Consider the following 12,124-nt stretch of genomic DNA (forward strand, 5'->3'; position numbering starts at 1 on the left):
ACAAAAGTCTTACTTTTATTGTAAAATATATGAAATATTACATAGATATTATTTCTTATGTTGGATGAGATAACTGTTTAGCCTCTTATGTGAAAGAAGACTTGACTCGTTGGAGAAACCCCCATAAAACTGAGAACTAAAACTACAAGAATTTGGAAACTCATAATGGAGAGTTGGAAAAAATTTCTGATAATCCCCATCTGCTTCATTGCTCCTTTATTTATAGCCGTTCGAGGTCTTGAAACACGAACTTTAAACTTCTTTTTTGATTACGTTATTGCATTTATCATCTTCTTATTTTTTTCGAATGACGTCATTGCGTTCGTCATCACTGCGTCCTTTCCAGTTGTTGGCCATAATAGCTTGTCGTGCGATTGCTAGCTAACCTTCTGACAGTTGATAATTCCATTGGAAGCAAATTGCAGATACATTGTCCCTGTGGTGTGAAGAATGCAGTAAATTTCTTTGATTTACTCTGCATCTTAATTTGGTAAAAATAAATTTTCAATCAAATTTTGAACACACTTTAGCACCTTTAATGCAATCAATTAGTGTTTTTCTACTGGGAATGTAATAACCATCAAATTTTAATATTCTATTTATATCTTGATAGTTAATTACCAACTTGGTTTATCTTTCTTTATCTCAAACCATGGTTTCTTACCAAAAATCAGGGCTATATTGTAAGTAGAGACTCCAGACTCAATGAGTTTAAGATTGATATGCTCTTTGATAATCTCCTGCATATATATTTCTTATCTCCATGTTAATCTAGATAGGCTTAAACTGAACATACTCGTACTTGCACTCTTCTTTGAACTTCATATTAGTTCCGGTTTGTTTCCATCCCACCATGCCAAAGGGTTCTCGCCGAAATTCCTCCAGATGTGTTTCTTGACATTCTCAGGAAAGAGCTAGGTGTTCGGTCTACAATGTGGTGATTTTATATAACGATACTAACCTAGGTATCCTAATTGATTATCGAACATTAATTTTAGACAAATGCTTTGTCATTTTAGGAAAAAAATTATATTCTTTTCTGAACTAATTTTGATAAGGGCAAAATGGTCTTTTCAAACTTAAAAAGTAAAGATCAGGGTCTTTTTGAAGTTTTTAATACTTTATGCGATAATTGATGTGGGGTGAGTTTTTCAGGAGTGATAACTGTATTTAATCCTATAAAATATTAGTTATATATATATGAACTACACATATATTAGTTTATATACATGAACTAATATATATATATATATTAGTTAATTATTAGACTTATTATTTTTATATCTATTGTAAATTTTTTTAAATTATATTTATTGTTTAATTGAATGAAATTTAATTTAAAAACTATAAACTTTTTATTTAAAAATATTTTATTTCTTATCTTAATCAATTAATATATAGTATGTATTAATATGCTACATATATATATATACATACACAGTCTGGGTCTATAAATTTTTTTACTTGAGTTGGATCAGTGACCCAATAGCCCAATAATTCTGGAAAGACATCTAACCCCCCACGTCAAATAATTAAGCACGCATGTGGCTTAAGTCTCACCTCAACCCATAGGTGGGGTTGGGGTTTCGATATTTATTGGATCTATATATGTTCATGTACTAATATCACCTTTAATGCAATCAATTAATGTTTCTACGATAAATGTAATAACAATAAAATTTTAATATTGTATTTATATGTGCGTCCCACTTTCCAGCAAAAAATTGAACATTCGGTGTCGCATACACCACACATAACAACAACCAAAAAATGAAAGCGACGACGCATTGTTAATGAATCCGTGCTGAGGCAAAGCTACCTACCTACCCATTAGAATTTTCCACGTACCTCTATAAATAATGCTATTCTGCCCTTCAATTCTTTCCACACACACAAATATATTTTTATTTTTGAATTTTTTATATATTGAATTTTATAATTTAATATTTGATCAATTTTATAATCAAAATTGAACATATATTATTATTATTAATCAATATCATATATTTTATTTTGGATAATAATAAATTATGGTACTTTTATTTATACATTTAATCTTTATATAAAAATAAATTTAATCAACAACTTAGTAAATTATAATATTTTTTGTAATTAAAATTATTATTTAATATGACATATATAAACTTTATGTTATATTTTAATATATATTTGTATTACGTTATACTTTTTTTAAATTGACCAGTAATTCACTTAATTTTTTTTTATCTATTTTTAAGTTTTATATTTATATCAGGATACATACTATGCATTATGCAATATTTTTTATTATTTATAAATTTATGTCAGAATTTAGTGATTCGTATGAATTAATATAAATATAATGATAATGATAATAATAGTGATGGTTGAATAATTTTAATTATTTTAATTATTATTTTATTATATATAATGAGATCAAAAATTTAATCAATAATTACGATATTTTAAAATTTGGGCACCCGATTCACACTAAATTTATATATATATATAAGACTGTGTCCATTACATCATATCGAACGGTTTGATTTAAAATCACATGACCTGATTTTACGATACACTAACTTGAATGATTATTCTTATGTTTCGAGTACGATATTTTGACATTCGTATATCCAATAAGTTTAAAACTTACCAAGTGTATTTTTCTATAAGTTTGATCATATCTAACGGTTTGATATGAATTTTTATGGTTCGATTGACCTATGTTGTTCAACAATGTAAGATGATAGTTATATAATATAACACTAACATTTATAAATATATAAATTTACTGCAGATTGTGAACATATATTAATCTCAACTATAAAATATTTTTATGTATTTCAATGGCATTATTTCAGATAATTGATACTTTTCTATAACTTTAAACTGTTCAAGATATTTTTTTTTTTATATTTTACTAATTGTATTACTACTAAACTAATCAGTAGTTTATATTTATAACAATAAATTAGAATTTTATACTATATTTTGGTATATTTATAATATAATATACATTATAAAATCTATTTTATTACTTATAAATTTATGTAAAAAGTTAGTGATTCTCATAATTTAATATAATAATAATAATTAAAAAAACAAGAAAATAAAAAAATAAAAAAAATAAAAAATTTAACTTAAGCTCGAGCTCAAAACTACAAAATCGAGCTCGAACTCGACTCGTTGCGACCCCTAATCAGCATCCATTTTGATTAGAGAGTTATGTTTCATGGAATCCAATTCCAAAATTCAGCAACCAAATCTCTCTCTATCAAATTCTCAAATTGCAAAACTAACCTCACAATTTTCGGTAATGTGATCGAGTGGTTGCAAAAAGAGGCCACTTGGCGACTAACTCTCGCCGATTGTGGTTAGTACATTTGAATTGAATTTATTTTAATTTGTTCAACAAATTAATCAAGTCCAATTTTTAATCCATAAAATTTATGATTTAATCCCATTAAATAAATACGCAATAAAAAATGAATATATATATTTAATTTAATTATATATAAATAAGCTCATCAAAAATTTGTATTTATCCTCACTTGATGTTCTCATGTATATGACCTCAAGGAAAGTAGTACCACCATTTTAAATACAAATTCGATAAGAGAATAGAATATTTAACAACCAAACAGCCAAAACTCCGGCTTCAAATGTCACGGCTGACCCACTTAATAAGAATAACAACATAACTCAAAGTCCGATGTGGCAAGTCAATGTGACCCATCTCTTGAAAAGTACGTGGCAAGGAATGAGTTGCCTACTCAATAAGTATAGCTAATCAGTCTATATATATACTTATAGATTGCAAGTCATGTACAATGCAATCACATCAATTAACAAATATTCATCATATAGCAATAGCAGATATAAAGAATAATGGACGCCCACAACTGTACATCAATCCACGATATAATATTTGACGTTATCTCTTATTAACTAAGGGCCCTACTTACTGTAGTTGGAGTACATCAGTCAATGGTTTCGTTGACATCATCATCTAATCATCATATCATATACAGTACAGGATACCCGTTGTATGTGATATACCCACACTCTATTACTCCAGTGTGTAGCAATACTAGCATAGGACATCACAACAAACATGGTATCCCCACACCATCCCAGTGTAACCTCGGTACCCTATGCGCCATGGTACCTAGCTTAATTTATATATTTTTCATATCACATCATCATTAATCACATTATCGTAAACCATTGATTGCGTTCCCAATTAGGTAAGTATCATCTTTTATTTCAAGTTACAACGACAATATCACTACTTCATCATTATATTCTACATAATAATTACTTCCTCAATAATAACTTCCATTTTGATTTCATACAACAATCAATTATACGATCATCACATAATCATATCCCGCATGTCCCTACATTATAATCACATACACATAGTAATAATTTCACAAATATTATGGTAATCTAATAAATAATTCACAACTAATTATATAAACAATCAATATACGAAAGTCACGTATAATAATATAAAGCCAAGATCTTGATCACATCCAAGAAACCAATATATATAATATATATACAATACTACACATATAGCTATATATATAAATCCAATTAGCTATACTTACCTTAAATCCTAAAATGCTTCGGTTTCACGAGTGACTGCTCAACCCTCTACTTTGTCGTCACGTCCTATAATAGAATATTATACGTATAATCAATATATTTAGAATATTATAAACTTTGAATAAAATATTATATAATATCGTATTTTCTTCAACCAATCCTTTAATATCCCATGTATATTGAAGCTCAACCTCTGTTCCCTTTTGTTTTTAGATAATTACACTTTCTAAACTTTTCAAACATATATTTAAGTTATCAACGAATTCATAAGAATTCATTTAGTAAAACACCTTATATATTTATAACTATTGTGTTAATAACATTCCTAAATTATATTACCATTGAAACCTCATTTTTCCTCTTTAATAACATAATATTTTTTAAATATAATTTCCGAAATATTTCTATGAAATTTCTACCAATTTATCATTGCTATATAATTTAATTAAGCAACAATATATAAAATTATATATTTGGTTAATCATTCAAATAGAATTGTATAAATTAGCTATAATAATAATTAAACTTAACAAATCTAATATTTTAATTAACCAACTATATCATTTTTATATCGAATGTGATATTTAATTCAAATAGTCAAAATCATAAATACTCTGATTAAATAGTACATCGCTCAATATAATCAACATTTAATAAATAAACTAATTAAATAATATAATTATATAAATTATTAAAAATTAAAATCTAAAATCCGTACCTCTGCTAAAGTATAAATGACTTTCAATTAACATACATATATATATGTTGAATGATTGGTGAGGCGGTGGAGCACACTGCCCACCCATTTTTTCTTTTTTTTTAAAATTCTTTTTAATAATTACTATTACATCCTTCCTAATTTTTTTAATTAATATAATTTGGCCCCAAATATTATAACGAATTTCTATTTAATCTATTCAAGTTTTATTATATTCCAAATTCAATCTATAATTTATTTACTAGTTAAATCTAAATTCCTAATAATTACCAATTAGTCTCCCAATTACATGAAAAAGTTGTACAAATGTCACATAATGAATCCAATCAATTAATTAAACAAGCCAATGCATTAATTAATTAATGAATTCAATCGATAAATTAATTAGCTCAAGCATTTTAGACGTGTGAAATGCATTCTCCGTTATTTCTAAAGAAGAGAGTACTTTGCTGCCTTTTAAATAGCATAGGATTTTTTGACCTTTTAATATAGCACAGAAGATTTTACGCTATTTTTTTAAAATGCAGGGGGTGTTATGCAATTTATCCTTTTTATTAAAAAAAATGAAAATTATTTTTTTTAAAAATAAGACCATGGCAAAACCTGGGATTTCAAATCCCAACTTTTTCTAAAATTTCAACACTTTTTAAAATGCACATTTTTCATAATTTTATTTTATTTAAATTATTTAAAATAATTTTCCCTATTTATATCTCCTCCATGATCAAGCTTTTCGCTTACAAAAAAGCTGACCGGCTTATTAAACTTTACCAATATCTCTTTCCATCAAAACTCAAATACCCACAGCTTCAATGGCGGATCAGTCCGAGGAAGAAGAGGCATTCTTATTCGCCTTGGAGCTAGCTTCTGCTTCTGTGCTCCCCATGGTACTCAAATTCGCCATAGAGCTGGATCTCCTCGAGCTCATTAAAAAAGCTGGTCCAGGAGCTTCTGTTTCTCCCTCCCAACTCGCAGCTCAACTTCAAACTGAAAACCCCCAAGCAGCCACCATGATAGATAGGATGCTCCGCCTCCTTGCCGCATACTCCGTCTTGCGCTGCAGCCTGAAACCGCTTCCAGACGGCGGCGTGGAGCGGCTCTACTCTCTTGCGCCGGTCTGCAAGTTCCTGACCAGGAATGAGGATGGGGTTTCCCTGGCCCCGCTTGCGCTCTTGGTTCAGGACAAGGTTTCGATGGAGCCCTTGTAAGTGATCTTTTGCTATCTCTCATTTTTGTTGAATATACACCCGGGCGTTGTAAAAAAAAAAAGGTTGTTTGATTTGCAATAAGTTAGTAATAAATTAATTGGAGGTAAATATTAATTTTTATTCTTTTTTTTTTAATACCAACAAATTTAGTGAATTTTCGCTAACGTAAAATCTATTTGTTACACGAAATAAACCTCAGGATATTAGATGTAATTTTTCAAACCATATGGGGTCTACGTGTAATTATAAACCTTAGTGGAAGGGTGTTCCTTTTAAAAACTAGTTGTTGTGGAACACTATTCTTGCGTGCATGTAATAAATAATATTTTATTCTTTAAAATATAGTATATGCAAAAGTAAATATATAAACAAATACATTATACTTTTTTAAAAAAATTAATTTATGAGTTGATGTAAAATTTAAAAGGTTGAATATGTTACTTATCTTATTAATCGAAAAGTATTTTTAATTTTATAAAAAAATAGTATGGTGATGTCATTAATCGGTATTTGTGAGTGTAGATGGCTCTTTTTTTTTATGTTAGTATAAATTATATTTTTCAGTTTTGATCAATTATTTATTTAATTAAATAAATATAATTTAAATTACGCATATCCATCAAATATACCTCGATTAGTTGTCCATATATTATACAACTTGTGTTGTATTTATAGTTTGGAAAGTTAAATGGATTTATTATTGCAATTCATGTTGCATCTTCTGCTTCATTTCACATCTAACTCCGTATAAGTGTACAAAACTTCGTCATTAATTCTATCTAAAGAAAGATTTTATACACATGATCTATATCTAAAGAAAATCTAATTCACACAATGCTATACGCAGAAATCAATCGCATCACAAGTATATATTTTCAACTGTTTTGATCTTTTTCCAATAGGTACCATCTGAAAGATACAGTTCTAGAGGGAGGAATCCCATTCAACAGAGCCTACGGCATGAGCGCGTTCGAGTACGCGGCTACGGATCCACGATTTAGCAAGATATTCAACCGAGCAATGTACGAACAGTCCACCATAATCATGAAGCAAATACTTGAAAAATACGAAGGGTTTGAGGGGGTGAAGTCGCTGGTGGATGTGGGTGGTGGCATCGGAGCTTCGCTTAAGATGATCCTATCCAAGTACCCGGCCATTAAGGGCATCAACTTTGACTTGCCCCATGTCATTCGAAATGCTCCATCTTTTCCGGGTACATTCACTAATTTTACTGCTTTACGCCTCTGCTTACTTTTTATTATTAAGTTGGATAAGTTGTTTGTTACACTCTCGTAAAATGTTCGTTGAGTACTGTGGGTTTTATTTTTATCACCAAACTCGGCACAAGGCACTATTCCTCTTGAATGACTCAACCTAATTGAAATAGGTGGTTGAATTATTCAACCAAACAGTCTAAGTATATTTAATATAATTAATGTATGGCGTTTTTATCATACCAACCAAATAATTAATATCACAAAGTAAATGGGGTCTAAGAGTAAAATATATTGGTATTTGCTAGGATAGATTTAATCGTACAAATATTTTATATTTTTTAAAAAATTACGAGTATTTTCGTTGAAATCATAATCACACTACACGTCATATTCAATAGCAAATTTTATGTGAACGCCAAATACCTTTAAACTTAGAAGTAGTTTTTGGTGCCCATGAGGATATTATTCAATTTTGAATTTAATATGAAAATATAATTAATGTACTTAATTATTTTTGGATATATTTAAAAAAATTTAATAAAACTTATTTATAATGTTTGGATTCATTTTCTAAGTGTTTTGTTGTGTTTTGTGGAGATAGAGAGAGAAAAATGAAGATAAATAAATGTGTGTTAGAGATAGTATGTATGTTTGGATTTGTTATTGGAGATAATTTAAAATAAGTATTGTATGTTTAATGTTGTGTTTTGGGAGATAAAAATTACTATTAATTGTCAAATCATGTCTGTTATATATATATGTATATATTCATATTAAAACAGTTTAAAACAATGTTTCTGGATGATGGCGAACATTGGGTATGTTTTGACTTGTCTCGAAGACAACTTGAAAATAAAAAACAAATATAGTGATTGAATTTTTAAAAAGCAAAAATGTTTGGAAACTCATGCAGGAGTGGAGCATATTGGCGGCGACATGTTTGTGAGTGTGCCCAAAGCGGACGCTATTTTTATGAAGGTGAATTTGAATATTTTTTGATATATTTAATTATTTATATGAACGTTACCTAAAAATGGTCATAATTTATACAAATTTATTAGGAAATACAATCAAATTACTTAATTCAAATTTATACAAATTGAAAATGAAAAACATAAGAAAAATGAAGCTGTAAATGACCATTTTGCTACTCTGAAGAGATGAAATTACGGGTATGGCCATTGTAGTGGATTTCCCACGACTGGAGCGATGAGCACTGCCAGAAGTTGTTGAAGAATTGCTATGACGCACTTCCGGATAATGGAAAACTGATCATAGCCGACATCATCCTCCCGGAGGAGAACAGTGGGCCGGAGTATAAGGAGGCAGTCCGCGCCGATGTCATCATGTTAGCCGTTAACCCGGGTGGGAAGGAGAGGACAGAAAGGGAATTTCATGCTTTGGCTCAATACGCCGGCTTTAGAGAAGTCAGAAAAGTCTGTGGCGCTTCAAGTATTTGGATCCTCGAATTTTATAAATAAGATGTGTTTGTTTGGGCCCCGTAGGGAGTTTTAAGAGCTCTTTGGGCCATTTGTCTCTCTTTCTAGTTAAGGACATTTCAGTTTGCTACCCTACCAAATCCTTAATTCTGAACTTTTGTGTAATTTAAGTGAGTTTTTTTTTTTTTTTTTTGGGAAAATAAATGTAATAAATTAATCGCAGTTATCTATCCTAATTTATTTAGACCCTCGAAAATGACATTTTCCTTCAAAAGCTTCAGTGTTACGTTTAGATCGCTCCCGCAAATTCTCTTTTTATAATTTATCCCTTTTCATTAAAGTTTGGATGAAAATACTGACGTAAACAAAAGAATTTAATAAAATATTTTAATTTTGTTTCTTATTTAACATTCTTATATATATTTTTAATTTTGCAGTGCCAATGTTCACAGAGAATTTTGAGATTCTTGACAGAGAAAATAGCCCGATAGTCCTTGTGAACACATTTCAAGCCTTGGAGCCTGGGCCTTTGAGTGTTATAGATAAGTACAAGTGGATGGATATAGGGCCACTAATTCCGTCCGCATTTTTAGATGGAAAGGACCCTTCGGATACTGCATTTGGAGGTGATCTGATTCAGAAGTCTGTGGATTATGTACAGTGGTTGGACTCCAAAGAGAAATTATCTGTAGTTTATGTAGCTTTTGGCAGCTATTCTGAGCTATCTAAACCACAAACGGAAGAGATAGCCAAAGGTCTGATCAAAAGCGGAAGGCCATTCCTTTGGGTGATCAGAGGCGTAGACAATAGTGAGAAACTAGAGGAAATGCTGAGCTGTGGGAAGGATTTGGAAAAGCAAGGCAAGATTGTGCCTTGGTGTACTCAGGTGGAGGTTCTGTCGCATCCTTCTGTGGGATGCTTTTTCACTCACTGTGGTTGGAATTCGTCGCTTGAGAGTCTAGTTTCAGGGGTGCCTGTGGTGGCGTTCCCGCAATGGATTGATCAGACCATAAATGCCAAACTCATACAAGATTTCTGGAGGACAGGATTGCGTGTACGCAAACCGGAAGATGGAGGAGTTGTAAAGGCTGATGAGATCGAAAGGTGCTTAGAGATTGTTATGGATGGTGGAGAAAGAGGAGAGGAAATGAGAAGGGAAGCCAGGAAATGGAGAGACTTGGCAAAGGAAGCAGCCAAGGAAGGTGGTACCTCTTATGTCAATCTCAAGACTTTCGCAGATCAAGTTCTTGCTGCGGACACAACGAGGTGTTAGATAGTTGGAATAAGCCGTTTAACTCTTGTACCCTTTGGGCTATATTTGTTCCCATCTTCGAATTCAGTAAATTGCATGTTTTATTTCACTTTGGCTGTATATGTATTTTATTTTTTGCTTCAGTGTGATGTCTATTGTTTTTCAATACTAAAATATTTATTGTTTTTAAATTAATGATGAAAGTTTGATACCGTAACGTGGTTCAACCACAAGTACATGACTTACCATCTATGTAAGGATATTCTAAAAAGTTATACCACGTAGTGTTGGATATGGACACGTATCAAACACAGTATTCACATGTCAGAAACTATAAAACGAAAAAAGAAAAAAGTACGTGGTGTTGGACACTCTAAGAACAAGTTAATTGGCGTGTCCGCCATGTTCTTGACACGTTTAGAATTCTTTTTATAATTTCAAAATATTTTGTGTTGTTTTTATTAATAAAAAAAAAAGAATTCTGGACTTAATAAAAAAAATTAATTCACTCCTCTCAAAATAAAACTTTTGGGACTAAATTATTAAAATATTGAGAGAAGTCATAATGATTTAACTAATTTGGATTATTAAAAATTTTTCATTGTGTACATTTTAAAATAAAATGATGATATATTTTTTAAGCCACGTTGGTTATGAATTTAAGTATAAGATATGCCTTTTTTATATTTATATTAATATTTTAATTTTATGAGAAATTGGGAGTATATATTAGAGTTAAAAAAATATATTATATATAGTTGTGTCAATGCTGCATTGTGTTCTAATTTTTTAAATTTTTTGTATCGCTGTGTTCGTATCTTCGTATCTGTTTTTATACATCATAAATTATCATGCAATACTTAGATTTCTATCCTACAAAAACTTATGTGATTGTCATATTCTCGCAAGTTTAATTGCCTAAGCGTGCCTAATTAAGACACAAAGCAAAAATAAAAATAATGTAGAGAAAAAGTATTAAGATGAATGTCTAAAATCAAGTATTCCCACTTATGTGTATGGGGGTCCAACAACACTACAAATATCGAAGGACTTTCATGAATATCCTAAAATTATCGAGGGACTAACCTGCAAAATAAAGGTTAATACTTTGATACTTAAGTCAATAAAGAGTTTACTCTAGAAATGAATGAAAAATATGAAACCAATGAGAATAATGGTTGAAAATAGTGTCAAAGTGTTATAAATCTTGTGGATTGGAAAGAAGTGAGCTTTTAAAAGCTTCAAAATCGAGAGAGAATAAAAGTTTGAATCTAAGAGTAGATGTTGCCAAAACAACTATACCATAGTTCTATTTATAAGGGCTTGTGGAGCCAAATTTGGAAGGCAACTGTGGAGAGTCATATGCTGTTTGAAACTACTTGTGTTAGCTATCCAACTAAAGAATACATTCGTAATTTGGACTCATATTGACTGAGATATGATTCTTTGACCAAGTCTTGCGCTGTTTGCCTGAAAATTTGAGAATTCGTTGTTAACAGCCTAATTGCACTAGATTACTGAAATGAACTTGTTTCTTAGGCCCACTAGATTAGTAAAGATAAAAAAAAAAACTTATGGGCTTTTACCTCCCTACTCATAGGCCAAAGGATCCTGATTGGCTAGGCTGCTTGGTGGGGGTCCACATCCTTGCTTTGGGCTTTTGTGAAAAATTGTTGAGGGGTATCATCACTCCCCCC

The 12,124-nt window shown here is 30.4% G+C and overlaps 1 protein-coding gene and 1 pseudogene across 1 annotated transcript; both read left to right on the forward strand.

Annotated features, from left to right (window-relative positions):
• Positions 1 to 6,043: 6,043 nt before the first annotated feature.
• Positions 6,044 to 9,449, forward strand: LOC105176053 (caffeic acid 3-O-methyltransferase 1). The gene is made up of 4 exons (XM_011098729.3): positions 6,044 to 6,515; positions 7,422 to 7,732; positions 8,650 to 8,714; positions 8,924 to 9,449. Exons 1-4 carry the CDS (start codon positions 6,124 to 6,126, stop codon positions 9,215 to 9,217), a joined length of 1,062 nt encoding a protein of 353 aa, XP_011097031.1. The 5' UTR covers positions 6,044 to 6,123; the 3' UTR covers positions 9,218 to 9,449.
• Positions 9,450 to 9,590: 141 nt separating this feature from the next.
• LOC105176052 (UDP-glycosyltransferase 75C1 pseudogene) lies at positions 9,591 to 10,536 on the forward strand (annotated as a pseudogene).
• The last annotated feature ends 1,588 nt before the right edge of the window (positions 10,537 to 12,124 follow it).

The sequence above is a fragment of the Sesamum indicum genome, linkage group LG13 (assembly GCF_026168435.1).
Source record: "Sesamum indicum cultivar Baizhima isolate 11 linkage group LG13, ASM2616843v1, whole genome shotgun sequence".
Taxonomy (NCBI): domain Eukaryota; kingdom Viridiplantae; phylum Streptophyta; class Magnoliopsida; order Lamiales; family Pedaliaceae; genus Sesamum; species Sesamum indicum.